Source organism: Hemicordylus capensis, chromosome 1, assembly GCF_027244095.1.
Source record: "Hemicordylus capensis ecotype Gifberg chromosome 1, rHemCap1.1.pri, whole genome shotgun sequence".
NCBI classification, from domain to species: Eukaryota; Metazoa; Chordata; class Lepidosauria; order Squamata; family Cordylidae; genus Hemicordylus; species Hemicordylus capensis.
In genome coordinates, this window is record NC_069657.1 from 266622060 (window position 1) to 266643065 (window position 21006).

The window sequence follows — 21006 nt, forward strand, 5'->3', positions numbered from 1 at the left end:
TCTGGAAAGGAAAGACAGTAGACACTGGACTTGCTTCTAATTTTTATCTTCAAATAGGTTCAGTGTTAGACCCTGGTTCAGATGTATTGCTAAATCATGGAGTATCATTATGAGAAAACACTTTTGAAAGCCTCAGGTTCCATTCCCACCACCACTAACTCGTTTCACATGCAAATTGGAGACTTGTGTTCATGATGTGCAACAAACTGCATGATTCTCTGTGTGTGGTTAACTGTTTTGTACAAAGCATAGTTGACAAACCAGGATCTTTTCTGTGTATAGATAAAATGGGAAACTGTAGTTAGTTATTAACCACAAATGGAAGCTTATTGCACATGAATGAGAAGGGAGGTGTGCAACCCCCAGGCACGCTGTGGTGTATTCTTGTTGGAACTAAGCTATAGTTTGGCACTGATCTGAACAAGACCATTCTCATGGGATTGGTGCAGATTTAATGTAACTTATTAGGGATGTGCACGGAACCAGGCAAAGGGTACACCTTCAAGGGCAGGAGAGGGTGCACATACCACTCCCTCCACTTTCCTGTTGCCAGCGCTCCATTTTTCCTCCATTTTTCCTGTGGCCAGCGCTCCTCCCTGCCGCCCCATTGCCCCCTTTACCGGAAGTAACCCAGAGTATCCAGCGTGCCTAGACACTATCCATCAAGCAGCTACTTGGGCTTCGCCCCATTCTTTTATTTGTCAGTATGCTGTTGATGCCAGGGCACACAATTATGCTAAATTTGGCAGGACTGTCCTGCAGTCTATTTTCAGTTGGTGTGCTTTTGTTAATTTGAAATAAATAATTCTTGTTTGAGTACATCTGTGTTTCTGTTTGGTTTTTCCCTCTACCTTCTGTGCTAGCTTGTTATGCACCCATTGGTGTAAAAGACAGAGGCTACCTATAACTACAGGTTGCTTGTCTGTAACTTTGGTTCTTCTAGTGGTCATTTGTCTTTTTACATGCCCTCCCATCCTCCCCGCTGGATCTACTGAAGATGGACTCGTGACTGAGGGGATGTGGAGTGGCGTAGCTGCATATAGCAGCTGTGGGCAGGGTTCCTGCCTAAAGCAAGATAATTGAGCTTGTTAGGTTTGGACAAGGTCTCTGTGCAGACGCAAAGCCGATTGGTGTAAAAGGACAGATAACCACTAGAAGAACCAAAGTTACAGGTAAGCAACCTGTAGTTATAGGTAGCCAGATTGTTTTCTTTGGATTCTTTCTGTCTTCCCTTACTTTTATAGATCCTAATATCAAGATGATAGGAAAAAACAGAATACAATACAGAGCTCATATGAGTAGTCTGGTATTTGAATGTCAAAAAATATTCAGCAAGAGGGACATAAAAAGAAAATGTAAATGGCTGACAAATTTTTAACTTGGATTTGTTTTTTTCCATAACAAAAAGCTGCATATTTTGAGTTCTTTGTTTGGATAATAAGCTATATACCCTCTAATCATCGTACACATCCCAAGATAAAGACTTTCCCTCTTACATTTGAGATTTTGCTTGACTTGTGAATGATTGTGTAGGAGTTAGTTTAAACGTTGTTACTGATAATTTTGTTCCTGATAATTTGACCTTGTACTCTGCTGCAGGAGTGGAACCAGCATATCGATGGAGCAACACATAGCCGACGTTGTCAACTTCTCCTTGAAATGTATGGACTTGAAGACTTTAAAATGTTTTTCCTTAACTGAAATAACTTAATTTTTTTCAGAAAATACGAATGCTTTCCATTAACATTCCAAAATAATTAGGTAGTGAGCAGTGATTACTTATGGGACAAGCAAAGGATGAGGCTCATGCATTTCCTCTTTATACATGAGGGAAGGGGATTCTGCTTCCACTTGTGAGCAAATTACAGTTCTTTGTTATGTCTGAACTTGGGGCAAACCACAGTTTCCAGAGTTCAGATAGTTCAGGGAACTGTGGTTTGTTCTGACTAGTTAACAAATCAGTATCTGAAACCATGGTTTCATAGGCTAGTTTCTAAACTCTGCATGTCATCTAAAGGAGCTATTGCTTAATGGTAACTTAAAAACCAGGATTTGATCTTAATTTCACATCCTGGCTTGTAAAGAGCAGCAAGAGTAACACATCTACTGTGGCAAAAGCTTTCGTGGACTAGAATCTACTTCATCACATAGTTCAGGGATTCTCAATGTTGGGTCTCCAGCTGTTATTGGATGTCAACTCCCATAATCCCCAGCGAAAGGCCACTGGGCCTGGGGATTATGGGAGTTGAAGTCGAATAATACTAGCTCTCTGCTTGCCAGTCATAAGAGGCTTCATACTGGAGAAAAACCATACAAATGTTCAGGCTGTGGGGAAAAGCTATGCTGATAGAAAGTCCTTTGTTAAACACAAAAGAACCCACACAAAGCCTTTGAATGATTGGGATCATTGAGAATTCCTGACATAGTTGATATGGAGAGTAGCAACACGTTCAATATCTGCTTTATGCATTTGATGAAGCAGGCTGCCTACTGAAGCTCATACCACAAAATATTTGACTTCTAGGTGCCCTGGGATTCTCCCCACTCTCCCCCACTATTCCTTACTGCTGGATAAGAGGATATCCCGTGGATTATGTTTTCCTGTTATTCCAGAGGCAAGACTGGGGGAAATGCAGAAAGTTTAAATAGCCCTGGGAAGGATAACCCCACCCAGTTCTGATAGTCCTGTGTCTGCTCCAGAGGCAGCCTTTTTTCCCCTCTCCCAAAAGCCTGCTGCCTTAGCTCCTCTTCAGTTATTTTATCCTTCCAGAATTCTTTCCTTCCTGGTTATTAAAAAGTCCCTTTTTCTTCTCTGACTTCCTCTCTCTCCTGCTCCTTACTTTTTCCCTGGAACCAGCAGTTAGGATGCAGAGTGGTCCTCAGATCCTAAACATCTTTATTCCTAGAGACAATCAAAATTATGCAAGTTTTCCTACTCCAGGGTCCCCCATCAGCACACCAAGTGCCACAAAGCTGTTGTTGCCTGCCACCCCAGCTACCATGTGTATTCGGGATTTGGGGGAACAGCCATTGGGCCTCACACTATCAGGCTGTATGTCCTGCCATGCTGAGGGAAGTAGGGATACTCAAAACCCTCCCCAGTCTGCCCAGGACCCAGGCAACAGGTGTGCCTCCTGCCACATGATCATAAATCTCTTCCAGAAGCCCCCCTCGCTCTCAGCTCCCAGGTCTTCAAGGCCAGCCCTGGAATCATCAGCCCTGTCTGGAGGCATGGATTGTGCTTGCAAGAGCCATGAGGATCCCATGCTCGCCACAAGGGAAATGTAGGCCTTGGCAGCAAGAAGGAAGAATGACACTTGGGCCTAGTTGCCTAAGTGAGCCACAGTGACCATACCCCAAAATGGCACAGAAGCAGAGTGGACTTGATTGGACAGAGTGTAAGCGGGGACACATGTTTTCAAACAGTGAGTCCCAACTAGATAGCCAAGAACCTAACAGACCAGCACCCATGGATCCCCTGAACCGGTGGACTTTACTGGGTATGCCCCCCACTCGCCCTTTAGGTGCCTTTAAGACAGTATCCTCAGTATGGCAGACCTGGTTTAAAGCCATGCTGGATAAGTCTCTCCAACAGTCCAGGTTGTCGAAGGGGGCAAGACAATAAAGTGAAGGAGAGATCAATCATCCCCTTTCTTGTTCTCAGAAAGCCAGACCCCTCAGAAAATCTCAAAAGAAAAGTAAGGGTAAAGCAGTGGCACACTTGGGCCTTTTGGCCTCTAGCATCAGACAACAACGCCTTATACAATCGCACCTCAAACACTTCCTCTGGGGAGTTATGCCTACTGTATACAGTTTCCTGACATGGAATCGACACACAGTATTTTGGGCGGTACAAGGCCCCCATTAAACTGGCCTTCCTAGTAGCTGTTACCTTTTCCAGAAGACTGTCTAAGCTTCAGACTCCAACAGTAAATAAGCACCTCTGCATAATTTCCCCAGACTTAGACTGATCCCCGATCCATCAGGTGCCATCTGCATTTCATAGATTCCAGGACATTATCTTACCCTCTTTTTGTGCTAAACCTTCACATTCATCAGAGTGGAAATGGCACAAGCTAGATGTTTGACACTGCTTTAAGGTCTATATCCAATGTACTGAACTGTGCCAGACTTCAGATGGCTTATTTGTGTCTTATTTCCACACTTCCATGGGCCAAAAGGTCTCAAAATCCATTAGAGCCAAGTGGCTCAAAGCCTGCATTTCTCTGGCATACAGTATGTTAAAGCTACCAACGCACCTGCATCTCTCGGCTTATTCGACCGTGGCGGTAGCAGTAGCAATGGCAGCCTTTTCTACAAATTCCCCTTTGTCAGAGATCTGTAACATAGCAACATGGTCATCCTCATCTGCCTTTACAAGACATTACCAGATGGACATTCAGTGCTCTGCTGAAGCTACATTCAGTAGAAGAGTGCCACAGCAGGTACTCCTGGACACTTCCCACCCAGGCTCATCCGCTGTGGCCTGTCCCACAAGATGTCCTCTTTCAGCAGCAGGGAAAGGAGCATTGGTAACATGACCTGAAGGCTTCTTCCTACTGCTGGATATGAGGACAACTCAGACCATCTGCTTGAGTTGTCCAGGTCTACTGCAGGGACTGCCTTTTCCCCTCTACTTACTGTTGCTTAAAATTGTTCTCTAAGTTATCTCGGCTGTTCAGAACTGAGTGGGGTTATATTCCCAGGGCTATTTAAGTTTCTTTATAATTAATTCTCTTAACCAACCAGTGTGGAGATGTGGCAAGGCAATGCCTGCCGGCGAGGGAGGCACCTGATTGGCTGAGCTCTGTTTGGCTGGCGGAGGCGCCTGATTGGCTGGGCGAAAGGCGGCGGCGGGCGGGGGAGAGAAAGGCGGCGCTGGGCAGCGGGAGTGGGGAGAGAAAGGCGGCGGCAGGCGGATGGAGAGAAAGGCGGCGGCAGGCGGATGGAGAGAAAGGCGGCGGCGGGCAGACAGAGTAAAAACGGCGGCGGCAGTGGGGCCCTTCTTGGCTGCCCGCCGCAGCTCTCTGTGTGGGGAGGAACAGGAGGGGAGGAGGGCTGGAGAGCGTGGGCCGGAGGAAAGGGGAAGAGAGGAGATACCGGGGCAGGAGGAAGAGGGAGGGGGAAACAGCCGACCCCAAAGCTCCGCACAGATGCTTTTTCTGAGGTTGGCTAGTTCTAAGTTAATTTGCATAGTCCTGCCTCTGGAGCAACGGCAAGTATAACCCATGAGATGTCCTCCTATCCAGCAATAGGAAAAAGCCTTCACACTAGTGGTGTACAGAAATTTGAACCGAAATGCCAGTCTGCGAGCTGGTTCAATTGAACCAGCCGGACGTTCGAACCAATTCAAGGGCTATGCTTGTAAAGGGTAATTCTGATGAGGATTCCTCTTTACATCACCAGGGGGTGGTGGAGGCCTTTAAAAATGTTCTAAGTGTGGCTGGGGTGAGGGTGACGAGAGGGCACCTTACTGGTTTGTGCCTCAAGAGCTCCTCCCACCAGTGCTTCTCTCCCAGCAGTGCAGGCTGGCCGCGGCCTGGCTCCAGCCTCTGCAGGTGCATCAAGACCATTTGTGTGGCCTCCATGGATGCGGAGGCTATTTGCAGCACACAAATGGTGACATAAATGGCATCTGCAAAGCCGGAACCAGGCTGCTGCCTGCCCACGCTGCTTGGGGGAAGCATTGGTGGAGCTTAGAGGAGCTGCACAAGCCAGTAAGGTGCTGGTTTATGTTTGAACTGGTTCTGCACCCCCCTAATGTATATAAACCTTTCATAGTTTATGTAAATCCCCCATGCATCCCTCTTCCTTTTTGTTGTTGTTGTTTGGCCAGGTTAAGAAACAAAACCTGAGGCTCTGTCATACAATCTCTGGGTGAAATGAGATGAGTTATGACAAAAAAATGAAAAGTTTAGTCCATTTAACAAAGTGTATGGAATTCAAATGTCTGTTGTGATTTTCAGTTGTACATGTCTATCAAAGAAAGCCTTATTTCCTTCCAAGTTTGTATGCAATGGGTCAGTAACCTAAAGTAACTTGCTTGTAAGAGAGAGTGCCATATTTCAAGGCACAGGGTGGTCTACATACCATGTGGGAACCACAGTTAAATCCTGGCCCCACCTCAGAAGAATGCACTCTCCTCTTCTGTGCCCATGTGAGCATCTACTTCCAATTTAAATTGGACTAAATCAGGATTGGTCATGACGTCCAAACCTGTTGATCTTAGCTTGCTTGAAATAAACTGTGATCTGTAAGAAAGATTCAGTTTAGTTTAAGTTAGTTGGTTAGAATAAGCCACGATCAGTTGATTTGGACATCATGACCAGTCTTGGTTCATTCTCACTTAAATCAGAAGTAGGTGCTCTCATGGGCACCAGAGAGGGAAGCATGCACTCTCGAGGCCTGCACATGTCTTCCAGGGCCAGGCTTTAATCGTGATTCTACGTGATGCCTGAACCAGCCTACAGTCATTTCAGAAATCAGGAATAATCAATACTTTGGTACATCCTATCTAAGCTAGTCCTGTAACTACAATATAGGCAACTTCTTTATGTATTCAGCATTTTGCTGCTTGGGTGAAAAACAAATGCACAATATTTGAGCTGTAGGAGAATGTCATCTTCCTGACTGTCTGTGTTCTTCTTTAAAGATATCCAGAGTGGAACCCTGATAATGATTCTGGACACGGAATGTAAGTAAAACGTGCTCTACAAGTAGAAGGGAACAAGTTGGCAGCCTATGAGGAAATGTGGGGGGATGTCTTGATAGTGTGCGCTAAATGGCTTCCTGCTCACCTCAACAATCTAGTGCTGGCTGCTGAGGTTTGGGGCCAAGTAGTCGGAAGCTGCTCATCTAGCACAGAACCCGAGTGGAATAGTTCAGGTAGGGAGGCTATTGTATATCTCCCTTTGGAGAGGTTGGAGGAAACTGAGGTTAGAGGCTGTGTCTCACATCTTTGAGTCTAACTGTACTTCTCGTTCCAGAATATTGTAAGTGCAAAAAGCCCTTACGGGATGATTTATTCAAACTGGAGGAAGCACTTTCTTTACACGTGCTTCCCACACCAGCAAAGACTTTTAGCGTCAAAGTGACCAGAGCCCTTAATGGTTTTATACCATCCTGGACTTGGGGTTGGGAATTATGGTTAGAGGTTACAGTACGCTTCACAGCACATTGCTTGATCCTAATCCTCCCCTTTCCCAAGGATACTACACCAAACCAAGCTCCATCATTAGGGGCTTGACTCGGCCAATTTCTCCCCACTCTATGCTCTCCTCGCCGACACACACTTTTTTTGCTCCTTTGTAATGGACGTTCCCAGCATTCCATGTCTCCTGAAGGCTGTAGTGTTTAACATGCTGTTTTTGAAGGGTGGTTGTTGTTTTTAATCACAGTAACATAAACCACTCTGGTCTGGATGTCCTCATTTCACTACCCAGCTGACAAGCAAGGGGTCACTGTTTGATATTTGGAGGAATGATGACTCAGATGTGTTTTCTGTGGTTAAAATTACCCTCAAATATTCAAAATGTTTTAAATAAATGGAGGTGTTCACCAGTCATCTCAAGAACAGATTTTATTCCTTATATATCTTTGAGAATTGTAGCCAGCTCTAGTAGTTGGCCTTATGTAGCCATGCTGGACCAATATTACCCGCTAGTCTCTTCAGAAGAAAGTGAACAATGGGACCCTGCCTTGACAGTTCATTACTTTTTTGGTAAAACTTGTTTGGAGTCTGTGTAGACAGTTGTTTTGTTTAAAGGTTAATCTGGCTTCATTTTGTACATGTGTGTTACTTCTAGGGGCGATCCATTTATGTTGCAACAGTCTACAAATCCTGCTCCTGGAATTCTGGGGCCACCTCCACCACCGTTTCATCTGGGTGGGCCACCAATTGGGTCAAGAGGTAATATGAGCAAATGCATCTTTGAGAGGTCTCTTAAATCTCTCAGTTCCTGGCCATAGTAGGCTTTGCTGATCAGTATTATGTATGAACTGTGTGAAGAACTAAGACCTGGAAGACAGGAAAAAAATCCATACTTATGACCAAGTGTGTTTTGAAGATTTAAAAATAGGGGACAAAGTTAGCTGGTAGTGTGATGTACAGTGCAGGGCAATCGCCTGCATGTCTACCCAGAAGTAAGTCCTGTTGTGTTGAATGTGGCCTGCTCTTGCATAAGAGTGAACAGAATTGCAGCTTTAGTGGCTTAAATGTTGATGCTGTGTCAGATTATTCTAAATCGGTCTAAACAGAATCACAGAAATGGGGTGGGTGTGTGGGTGGGTGTTTTCATTACTTTTATATACCGCCTCATACAAGTGTCTCAAGGAGGTTTACAAACGAACGATAAACAGACATCCAGACTAAAAGTTGCATGGACAATGGGAAGACGTGGTTCCTTGCGGATTACCCACCCCCTTCCTTCCACAGTCCTCTGTGCCTCCTGAAATATGTGTCCCTGAGGGGTTAAGAAAAACTGTCCCTCCCCTTTTGTGCACATGAAATGTTAGTCTGGATATCAGCCACTGAATTTGGTACTTGTAAGGGTGTGTCCGCGTGTAAAATGTAAGGATTTATTGCTTAATAAGGCTTGTAATTGTTTAAAAAAACCCGTTATGATCAGTCATGGTATGTTAATTGAACTGCATTCCATAAACCTTTCAAAAGCATGTTGTGATAGTACAACTAGAAGTAGTTTTTTTAGAAGCCTGCTAATTATATATTTCTCGCTCACTTTTTTGTATCAAGGGGCTGGAAATGGAAGTATGCAAGGACCAAGACACATGCAGAAGGGCAGAGTGGTTAGTATTGACACAGGAGTTGATGCATTAAAAACAAAGATGCATTTCTTGCCCTTGGATGACTTTTGGATGGCAGTTATTATGGCTAGTAGAATGAGATGAGGATTTACTTCTCACTGAAGTGATTTTATGTCTGGATTATACCAGTATAGACTGCAAAGGGAGTGGGGAGAGAGAGATGGCTCACATGTTTGAATGTTACTCTGTATAAAATGTGCCTTGATTAAAACCAAGTAACACTAGCCTTTCGAAGAGACCAGATCAGCCTTTTCCCTGACATGCTAAACTTTATGTGCAAGGATTTTGTGTGGAGGAGCTCAGGTGAGAACATGGTCAACATTAGCTGGATTTGGGAACTGCTCTGTTCCTTAAGATCTTAATGGTAGTGTCTTCTAATCTCTGCTCAAGGTATCATGCCAAAAAAATACAAGTGAAACACAAAAGCCACATGCCTTCCCTTTTGATTATTATTAAATTATTTTTCTTTACCGCCCCCACACATCTACACTTATTACTTTACACCCCTCAAATTTATCTTGGATTAAAGGTGTCTGCTTTTTAAATGTTGACACTGAACTTTAGAGCAGTGATCAGGTCATCACAAACTTAGGTTAAAAATCCTGTATCAAAATGAGTAGGATGAACATTTTAATAATCTCTTTTTAATATGTTATGTTTACTGCCTGTCTTAATAGGAAACGAGTAGAGTTGTGCACATCATGGATTTTCAGAGAGGAAAAAACTTGAGATACCAGTTGCTTCAGCTTGTTGAACCATTTGGAATAATCACAAATCACCTAATCTTGAACAAAATTAATGAAGTAAGTGTTTTTGAAACAATGTAAATCTTGATTTGATTTCCCTAGTAAATGAACCTGAACTTGGAATAACTTGCACAGATGTACAGTGGTTCTTCGGCATGGTCTCTGTGCGTTACACGAATGGGCTTTGCACCTGCGCAGAGGCCACATCGGAGCTTCTAAGTTCTAACTTTTGGCGATAACCCCACCCCCTCGATATATAGGTGGCCGTGCAGGCTTCCCTATCCAGTCTTTCTTCGTCCGTGATTGAAGACACATTGCTGAGCTGCTCCTTGCTAGACTCTTTTGCAAGTCCTGCATAACTCCTTCCTTCCCCCCGCCCATTTTCGTTCAGTACTTCCCTTCCTTAGCGTTTTTATTTCGTCCCTAGTCACCCCCTCAGCTTTCTCCCTGGTTTCATTTTCCACCCCATTGCGGCCTTCGGGCCTGGCGTGCTGCGGATCCTTGGCCTCCATTTTTTCTCCGATACCTTCTTCGGCCTATGGCAAAAACTACAAAATTTAAGCAGTGTGGTCGCTGCAAATCCAAAATCCCTTCGACCAACGGCCACAAGCTCTGCCTCTTCTGCCGGGGTGAATCCCATAAAGTTGGCTCTTCTCTACACTGGCAAATCCAAAATCCCTTTGACCAACGGCCACAAGCTCTGCCTCTTCTGCCGGGGTGAATCCCATAAAGTTGGCTCTTCTCTACACTGTGCAGCCTTTACCAGACAGGCATGCAAAAATCAAGCCTCTCGACTTCGTTCTTGGCTTTGGGAACAAGCGTTCAAGACTGTGGGCTCGGACAAACTGTCCACCATGCAGGCCTCGTCCAGTGCTTCTCCTGCAGCCCAGGGCTTAGAGCCCATTTCCTCCGGGAGTCTCGGCGACGACCCCCGAGGTGAATGTACCTGTCGATCCCATGGCTCGGGCTTCGACATCGATACCGAGGAGTTTGGTAGCAGTGTCGATTTCAACTATGGCATTGATTGAGCCATGCTCTGTCTAGCCGGCCAAAAAGAGAAAGAAGGACCATTGCATTCCTTCCAAACCACCAACAAAGAAGCAGAGATCGACGCACGATACCAAACATCGATTCTGAACTCTACATACTGAAACTATTCTTGATACCGAGGTCGCCTATGGCTCTAGCCCACACGATCCCGTGTACGAGTCCGAGCATGACTCTGAGCCTGAGAAGCTCCCTCCGGAGCAACCATGCAGCTGGGTCAACCAAGACTTGGAAGCTGCTCTGGATGAGCGCTAGGCCAGACAAGTTGAAGAAGAAGCAGACTACTTCTACACTCATCAAGAAGTTCGCCAATGCCATCGGGCCTCCACTGCTGGGGAGCCGCCCCTTCGACATTCTGCCTCTCCTCGCCCTTCTATACCGCCTTACTCGACCTCGGCTTCGATCTTCGATCTCGGGACTGACAACTTTGCCGCCTCCTCCACCCCGAACTACATCTCTTCTATCTCCACGGGTTCCACCCAGAATCTCGCCTGTGCAGGCAGCCACGGCTACCTTTGCTCCCGACTCCAGAGCAACACCTCGGCTCCTGATTCGGCCACTTCGACCTCCGGTATCGACTGACTCGTCAGATTCGTCCTCGGATGAGGAAGGCCCAGAATCCTCCCTATCCAATAGGATATCTTTGGGCTCTTCGTCTCCCTCTTTATTGCTGGACCCTAGGCCCAATCCTCCATCAGAGGATTTCTGTATTTATACAGACTTTGTCTCATGTATGGCAGCTTTGTTGGGAGTCCAACTTTCTCTAAGGGACAAATCAGAACCTGACCCCCTTTTTCAATTAATCGAAGATGATGCCCGTCCATCGGTATCACTACCATTAAACTCATCTATTCTCAAAGTGGCCAAGACCTCTTGGGTCAAGCCTTCCTCTCTTCCACAAACATTTAAACGACTTGACTCCTTTTACAAGATTCATGCTTCTGCGGATCAAGATGATTCCTTTCTGAAGCAATATCCATCTACGGATTCGATTGTGGTTGAATCTTCCCTCTCTAAATTCAAGGGATATTCCTCCTCCACCCCACCCGACAAAGAGGAGAAGAAATTGGACGTGTTTGGAAGGCGTTTATACTCCATTGCTTTCTTTATTGGCAAGAATTACAAACTACCAGGCATACTATGCCAAATATCAGTCCTTTCTTTGGGACCATATTGCTCCCTTCTTGGATCACCTCCCTGAAGAACAGCAGGGCCCAACCAAAGTTCTTCTCCATGAAGCCACGCAAGTCTCTAAGCAGGAACTTCCTGCGATTTGCCACTCTACAGGGGGAGCCGCTAAAGTAATGGCGACTTCCGTTGTCCTCCATCGCCATGCCTGGCTCAGGTCTTCCAGTCTCACGCCTGATGCTAGATCCATAGTGGAAGATCTTCCCTTCAATGGTTCCTCTCTATTAGAAGAGAAAACAGATGACACTCTTCAAAAAGTGCAGAAACTGCGTAACACAGCCCGCTCCATGGGTTTTCAACACTCCACAACCCACCATTATAAACCACAAAAATGGCAGTGCCAACCGTATTCGTCTAAACAGCAATACTATCAACCCCAGGACAAGTCCTTTCGCTTCGACAGATACCAGCCTTACAGAAAGCGCTCCAATTTCACCAGATCCAAGATGCAGCAGCGATTCAAAGGATCTCAGCCCCCAGCCGAAGGACAATGACTTATACCCTCCTCCCCACTGGGGCATCAGGCTCTCCCCTTTCATTCCCACTTGGGAGAATATCACCACGGACTCCTGGGCCCTGACCATAGTGAGGGTCGGTTATGCTATGGAATTTGCATCCACTCCTCCATACAACTCCCTGTTATCCACTCCACCCACCCTGGCTCTCCTGGCTGAGCTCGACTCATACTCTCCAAATTCGCAATAGAACTGATTCACAATCCACAATCCCCGGGTTTCCATTCCCAATACTTCACTGTTCCCAAGCCGGACGGCTCCCTTCGCCCCATCTTGGATCTCCGAGAACTCAACTCCTACATCACCTACCACAGGTTCCGTATGGTCACGATTCCTACCATCATCTCCCTCCTACAAAAGAACCAGTGGTTCGTATCCATCGACCTCGAGGATGCGTATTATCACATCACCATCAGACTCCAGCACCATTGTTTCCTCCGCTTTTGAATAGCAAAAAACACTTACCAATTTCGCACCCTCACCTTCGGACTGGCATCTGCACCCCGGGTGTTCACCAAATGCATGGCCCAGGTGGTGGCGGCCCTACAACAACAAAACATTCAAATTTTTCCGTTCCTCGATGATTGGTTCGTGCTGGCCCACAACCCACAGTCCCTGCTCAAAGATGTCCACATGGTCATCACCCTCCTTTCCAACCTGGGCCTCCAGGTTAACTATGAAAAATCAAAGCTCACCCCTTCCAGAACGATAGAATTTCTGGGAATCCTCTTCGACTCCAAATCCAAAATTTTCAAATCCAAATTTTCCTGCCTCAGCGCAGAACTCAGGCCATCCTGGACTTGTCAGCCCACCTACACTACCACCCAATCCAATCAGCACAAACAGTTCAATGCCTATTAGGACCTATGGCTTCCACCACCTACTTCCTTCCTCATGCCAGGCTACAGGCCAGGACTCTCCAGCACTGGTTCCTCTCAGTGTTGTCTCCAAACGAGGACTCCCTCGCCACCACCCTAACGATCCCGCCTCGGGTCCTGCGCTCCCTCCTGTGGTGGATGGACCTCAAAGTCGGCTCCCCCTTCCACCTTCTGCGTCCCGCCCTTCTACTTACCATGGATGCATCCATGGACGGTTGGGGTGCTCATGCCAACAATCACAACATCCACAGCATCTGGACCTAGACTGAAGCTGCCCACCACATCAATTATCTCAAACTGTTAACCATCTTCAAGGCCTTAAAAGCCTTCCTTCCCCTGATACGAGGCTCCCACGTCCTTGTTCAGACGGACAATACTACCGCCAAAGTTTGCCTGAACAGACAAGGCGGCACCTCCTCCAACTTCTTCCTGTCCCTGTCCATGGAACTATGGCTTTGGTGCATTCACCACAGCATCACGCCCCTGGCGGTCCATATACAGGGACAAGACAGTGTCCCGGTGGACAGGCTAAGCAGGACTCAAACAACATCACACGAATGGCAACTACATCCCCCCACGTTCTGCTCCGTCTTCCGCTGCTGGTTCCTCCCAGAAATAGATCTCTTTGCGTCAGAGGCGAATGTGCAATGCCAACAGTATTGCTCCAGATCCGGGATCGGACTCAGTTCGCTGGGGGATGCATTTGTCCTGCCTTGGATGGAACGCATAGTTTACACCTTCCCTCCAATTCCTCTACTTCTTCGAGTCCTTCAGAAGATCTCCCAGGACCGCCCGCATTGCATTCTCATTGAGCCATGGTGGGCCAGGAGGCCCTGGTTTCCCCAACTCCTTCGGCTATCCAACTATCGGTACCACCGCTTCCCGCACATCCCTCATCTTCTCTCTCTGCAGGACGGTCGCCTTCTCCATCCAGATCTACAGCACCTCCACCTTACAGCTTGGCACATAGTCCCAGCAGACCTGCTACAAATAGTTCAGGCCTCGCGTAATCCCTCCGCTGTTTCCTCCTATTCCCACAAGTGGACCCGTTTTCAAAAATTTCTAAAGGACAGGGAGATTCCTATACACTGTTTCTGTAGAACATGTTTGTTCATATTTGCCATCCCTCAAGGAGGCCGGACTCAAGATCCCTTCGTTGCGGGTTCACCTCGCAGCCATAGTGGCTAACTCTGCTCCCTCAACACCATCGTGGTTCCAACACCCTACTGTCAAGCGTCTCCTTAAGGGACTCACTCACCTGTATCCGGACCCGCCAGTCATGTCCCCGGCTTGGGACCTGACCTTGGTCCTCTCCTCACTCATATACCCTCCATTTGAACCCCTGGCTTCGATTTCTCTCGACCTCCTTTCCTGTAAAGTAACCTTCCTCATGGCTGTCACCTTGGCCAGGTGGGTAAGTGAACTCAGGGCACTTAGAGTTGACCCCCCATACTTAATTTTCCACAAAGAAAAAGCTGTCCTTAGGCCGGACATTGCCTTCCTTCCAAAGGTGGTCACCTCATTTCACCAATCCCAACCGATCTCCTTACCTGCGCCGAGCCGGTGACTGAGGCCAAACGACGTCTCCACACTCTGGACGTTCGTAGGGCACTTGTCTTCTACGTCGACCGCACCTCCGCCCTTCGAACCTCCAATTCTCTCTTTGTGCTCCACTCTGGACCTAACAGAGGAAGCAGGCCTCTGCACAAACCATATCCAGATGGGTGGTTCGCACCATCTCCCTAGCATACCAGATTTCCAAAAAGCCTCTCCCGCTCTCTGTCAAGGCACATTCAGCGAGAGTGGTTGCAGTGTCTACTGCCTTTGACAGGTCTATTCCTTTGGACATCATCTGCCAGGAGGCTATGTGGGCGTCAAAGCACTCATTAGTACAACACTACGCCCTGGATGTCCAAGCCACAAAAGACACAGTGTTTGGCAGGGCGGTGCTACAATCCATCTTCACCTGATCCCGCCTCCAGGTGAGCATGGCATGGGTGCAGCTTGCTATGCACCCATTTGTGTAAAGCACAGAGACCACGTCGAAGAACAACAGGTTGCTTACCTGTAACTTGGGTTCTTCTAGTGGTCATCTGTGCTCTTACACGCCCACCCATCCTTCCCTCTTCTCATGTCTTTTCTGCTAGTATTTCAGATTTGTGGACTCAGAAGACTGGAGAGGGAAGCCTGCGCAGCCGCCTATATACTGAGGGGGTGGGGTTACCGCCAAAAAGTTAGATCTCTAGCTTGGAAGCTCCGATGTGGTCTCTGCGCAGGCGCAAAGCCCATTCGTGTAAGAGCACAGATGACCACTAGAAGAACCCAAGTTACAGGTAAGCAACCTGTCATTATGCAGCGCAGAGGACTTAAAAACAGGTGGCCTCAAAGTTTTCTTATATTCTGAAAAGGCTTCATAGTATTGTCAGGTTTCATTCTTTAAAAGTAATTTTCTAGTCTAAATGGTAGCAGAAGAAATTTGAATATCTGATGGTAGCGTTTCTACGGTACAGTTTTTGGGATTAAGCTAGCTGCTTTTACCCCTTATTAGAATTTATTGTATTGAAAATAGGTTGCAATTCAGATTTTTCATTGAATAGATACTAAAGACTGCAGAATCTGTTACTTTACTACAGAAGGTTAGTGCTCATTGATGATGCAGCAATGTTTAAGGTCATTCTTCTCCTTTTGTATTACTATTCACTTATTGGACAGACAGACACACACACACACACACACCCTGGAAGAAGAATGTGGAAATTATGGTATTTATGGTATTCATTACAATTTCAGGCATTTATTGAAATGTCTACCACTGAAGATGCTCAAGCTGCAGTTGAATATTATTCAGCAACACCAGCTTTAGTGTTTGGCAAACCTGTGAGGGTACATTTGTCACAGAAGTATAAAAGAATAAAGGTAAGACCAGTTCTATATATTCTTCTAGCGTTTCTATTGGTAAATGTCCAGCTGCTTCATTCTCTGCTCTAGTTTACGACATCAAACTAAGGCTTTTATATCAAACTACTATAATGGATCAACACAATGTATTCTCAAAACTCTTTTTTAGAAACCAGAAGGGAAGCCTGACCCAAAATTTGAGCCTCCCAAACAGGAACTTGGTCGTGTGATCCATCTCAGCAATTTGCCTCACTCGGGATATTCGGACAATGCTGTGCTGAAATTAGCTGAGCCCTATGGAAAAATAAAGAACTACATACTGATGAGAATGAAGAGCCAGGTGAATTGATATGATTCTTGGACTAGGGATATCTGCCATTCTGTTTCGTAAAGCATTAAATTGGGCATATTGATAGGAGGAAGATAGGATGCAAGTAATTGAGTATACACTTCTGCATAATATTGAAAGCAAGGCTTGCCCACCTATTTCATAGGAAGATGCTGGAGGAGTCTACCCATTTAGGTCTTGGTGCTAATTATGCAAGGAGTTGCCTGTCCTTGTTTTCACTGGCAAATGGGTACAGAAACATATTCAAAAGCCATGTTCCATAACTTTGTGGACTGAAAAGAGATGGAGGCCTTGGACAAGAGGAAGGAAGGATGGGATCTGGAAAGGGAAGGTGGGGCTGACACTTGCCCACCTCTCTGTAGCCCACATTTGTGGCAGAGTTGCATTTAACTGGTTGCCATAGACAACCAAGAACTGTGCTCAGAGAGAAAATAATGTGGGTGGGTGACAGCAAGCCTGTCTAAAGATCTCTCCCACCCTCCTTCAGTCTCTTCCCTCCTGCCCAGCCTGCCAGCTCTTACTTGCTCCTCCCCATTCCCTTCCAGTGGCACCATAGCTCCTGTATTCCCTGCTCTGGGGAGCAGGGAAAAGAAAAAGCTGGCCACTTCTCACCACCATCACCTGTTCTAGATGCGGTTACACTCCCCCAGAAGGAACAGGTTCGCAGTTGGGAAGTACTTGTGGACCCAACTCTCTGCTATCTCAGGTGGAGGTGGTGTCCAGGAGTGCTTCTTTATCGGCTGATACGCCAGCTGTGCCCTTTCCTGGAAGAGTGTGACTTTGAGACAGTGGTGCACATCAGTGTTCTCTCTAATATTTTTCATCTGTCTGCGGAATGAGTTGTGTTCTGGGCGGCAGTATCAAAGCAGTGTGTGTGCACATGCATGCAGAGTGGGGTTCCTGATTCAATTCTGAGTGTGATATACAATTAACTGAGCGGACATCAAAAACCATATGAGTACATGCACATGTGGACGCCTTAGAGGGAACACTGGTGCATTTGCTGATCACCTCCAGGCTTGACTGCTGCAATGCAGTCTATGTGGGGTGCCTCTGTACATAGTCAAGAAACTATAAAATGCTGCCGTTAGGTTGGTCTTGTGGTTGTCCTGAAGAAACAATATCACTCCTGTTCTTGAAAGAACTACACCGGCTGCCAATAGGTTTCTGGGCAAAATATAAAGTGCTAGCTATTACCTACAAAGCCCTTAACAGCTTAGGCCCAATGTATTTAGGAGAGCTCCTCCTTCATAATGAACCTTGCCACCTATTGAAATGCGTGGGGAGCACCAGAGGCCAGAGAGTCTGCTGCTCTCTGGTTACATGCAGAGAGGCAGTGTGAGTACCAAACCATTTCTGCTGGTACTCATTTGAGAACTGGATCTGAAGAATGATGTGAAGCCCTGGGTATAACTTGTATTTCATCTGCATTTTAAAGGGGGATTCTTAAAATGCAAAATTAGAGTTGTCTTCGATTTGGGTAAATATGGTAATGCATATTGTAGTATTCCTGTAGGCAATATAGCTTTTACAAATTGCATTTCAGCCTTCTGTGCAAAATCACCTAAATACAGAGTGTGTTAGTTCTACTAGGGATGTAGGAATAGAGGTGTCCAGTAGACAAGGCATTTTAAATTTGGGGCTGGTGACTGGTCCCAGTGTTGCTCAAGAGGGTAGGTTTCTTCTCTCAAATGTGCAGCTGTTTGTAGGGCTTGAGCCATTGCCTGCTCTTCTTCTCTTTGCCCCACGTCTGTCCTTTTCCCGCTGAGTTAGATGCCTCAGCCCCACAATACCTTCAGTGTGGCCTGATTTACACTATTCTCAAGCAGAGGTAGAGGTGGGACAGCAATCCAGCCACTATCTCAATTTGTGTGGGGCAGGGATATGATGAGACATCAAAGCAAAATACAAAAAGGGGGAACTGAGCAGCAGCCAAAGAAAGGAAACATTCCCTTCAAACTGCAATTTCCAAATAGAGTAGGACTTGTCAAGATTCAGCCATAGGCTGTGAGTGGCTGATACGGGGGTACAGGAGCATCATTGCAGGTTTTAGTAGGGAGGGGAAAACAATTTCAGTGTGTTGGGGATTCACAGCATGCTTCAGAAGCCTGTTATTGGGTATATTCAAAGTTGTCTGCTTCTCCACCCCGAAAAGAAGTGATGGTGAAGATTATACCGTGCAGTGACCCTTATCCCTCATAATACCCCAGCTCCTCTACACAGTCGTGGCTGCTGCCTCCTGGGGCTGCAGGTGGGATGCGGGGACCTGGAGTAACAATAGACAGGGCTAATAGTGGGCAGGTCCATCCCTAAGTTACAAAGAACCAGCCCGTGGTTTTCTCCATCTATAAATTTGTTTACTTATCTCAACCAAAATCTCCACCAAAATCTCCATCATTCACACTAGCACTTAGCACTTTAGTACTAAATTTGCCCGTTGGTTGGCTGTGAATAAAGGAATCCTGTCCTTACAGTGGTTAATTGTAAGTGTCAGCATGGAAAGTAGCAGCACCTGCCCACCCTCCCTCCTTCTCCATAGAAGTCCTCATGCTGCCTCTCCTCTTCAGTTGTTCCATTCTGTCTTCTATGTTCCTTGCCTCCATTTCTCCTCCTTGTAATGTCAGCCATCTCTGCACCCCATGCAAAGCTAGGCTAAGGTCATCAACCGAATGTGTGGGGGAGGGGTGTGGCTATTTGCAGGTAGCATCTGCCTCATTTCTCCCTTTCTTACAATATAAACATTTTTGGGATATGTCCTCGGGATGCAATTCTGTGCACACAGCAGTTAATTCGTTAATTCTGACTATGTACAGAGCAGTTAATTCGGGGTAAGGCCCAATGAGTTCATTGAGGCCTTACTGGGAATAAACTGTATAGAATTGGCTGCAGTACTATGCGACATTTACTTGAGAACCTTCATCAGATTTGAAAATTAAACTATATAAAATCAAACCTGTCCATGCTGAGGACCTCCTTTCAATACTACTACCACTCACTGGGGAGTGGGAGGCAGGGCAGGGGACACAAAATAACCAACCAACAGAAAACAAACTGGCATTATAGAATACTGGTGCTCCTTGACTGTTTTGGACTGGGCTAGTTTCAAAGCTGTGCCTGATGAGAAGGAATTCAGAATTGTTAAATAAAAACAAATATCAGCATTAGTAGAAAAACACACACATTTCGAACAGGTTAAGTCTGAAATTGTCCAATTAGTAATTTCAGTTTAAATATCATTTACTTGGAAGCTATAACCTCCTCCCCTCTCCTTCACCCTCAAGAGAGGTGAGAGGCCAAGAGAAAGATAAGGAAGCTAGCAAGAGGCTTTGCTTGAAGTCCCAGAACAAGAGGGAATGTGGGGGGCAGGGGGTTGCTTGCTTGCTAGCAAGTAAAAGAATTACCCAGAGGAAGTGCCAGTCCATTATCACCCTCTTGATCCCTCATTCTCTAGATCTCTAAACGCTGCCAATATTTGCTAGTGGCATTAAAAAAAAAAAAGTTCAAGCAAATGTTGGAGAAATCGAATGGCTCCTGAGGGCTTTGTCAGGGTGCTGAGTGAGAAGGAAAGGGCTGGCTTCCCTCTGGAGAAGGGGCGGGTGAAGAAAGGTAGCCAGAGCTCCTACCTTCTGGTTTGAAGACTGAGTGCTCCCATTTTGCACACAGATCTCCAGAAAGTCTGCTCAGTCGGCCTTGAAGGACCCTGGAAAACCAGATGACTGGGCTGGCTATTGGTCAGAATAGGTGCCTTTAAGCAATTCTGACTTCTCACTTGTTGGAGGCAGGACTAGACCCTGCCCACTCTTCTTTGGGGGAGAAAAGGCTAGATCCTGATTGGTGCTGGGGCTTTACAGTTTGGGTAGTGACTAAGTATGGTAATTACTTCATTTGGGAGCAATGGATCCCACTGAACACCCGCAGAGGAAGGAAATGGCCTTACAAAATTTAGGGAAAGGAAATTTAGAAAAAAGACCAACAGCTAGGGCCAACTCCTGGCAAGCAGTGGAAATGCAGCAGCAACATTCAAGCAAGAGGAACTCAGAGAGACAGAAAGGAAGAGATGGTATGTTTGAGATAATGTGGGACTGGCAAGGAGGGGGGCAATGCCCCCCCTCCCCCAAATGAGGAGCCTCCATTGGCTCCTAAGAAATAATCACTTGGGTTCTGAAATGAAATGGGGTACCAGCAGCTGGCCCTCCCTAGACAGTACCCTGCTGTGGGATTCTACTCTTTAAGTTTCTGTTGCACTTTTCTGTGTGCAACATGCTTTATAATCTTCATCTTATTAATTATACAATTGGATACCCCATTTGTAGGCTGCTACCTATGGGAGTTGGGAGTCCTATGCCTCAAAGAGCTGTAAAACATGGAAGATCTTTAACTTGATCTGTAGTACATTCATAATCCTGAGTTCTGCACCTGTGCAGGAACTTGCGGGTGGGATGCTCAAGCTCCTCGTGGCACTCCAGAGTAAGAATTTGATGGTTGACCATTTTTGTGCACTTAATTTCAAGGCTGGCTTTATGGCCTCTTCTTATACATGGCAATGTTATATTTTGGACACC

The 21006-nt window shown here is 46.2% G+C and overlaps 1 protein-coding gene across 3 annotated transcripts in view; it reads left to right on the top strand.

Moving 5' to 3' along the window:
- MATR3 (matrin 3) overlaps positions 1–21006 on the top strand; it is a 53269-nt gene that overhangs the window by 25921 nt on the left and 6342 nt on the right. For all 3 annotated transcript variants that reach the window (XM_053284945.1, XM_053284947.1, XM_053284948.1), the window contains 7 exons: positions 1600–1661; positions 6653–6694; positions 7806–7909; positions 8753–8805; positions 9501–9626; positions 15988–16113; positions 16265–16435. In XM_053284945.1, the coding sequence (XP_053140920.1) occupies positions 1600–1661; positions 6653–6694; positions 7806–7909; positions 8753–8805; positions 9501–9626; positions 15988–16113; positions 16265–16435 (684 nt within the window). The remainder of the gene's footprint in view (positions 1–1599; positions 1662–6652; positions 6695–7805; positions 7910–8752; positions 8806–9500; positions 9627–15987; positions 16114–16264; positions 16436–21006) is intronic.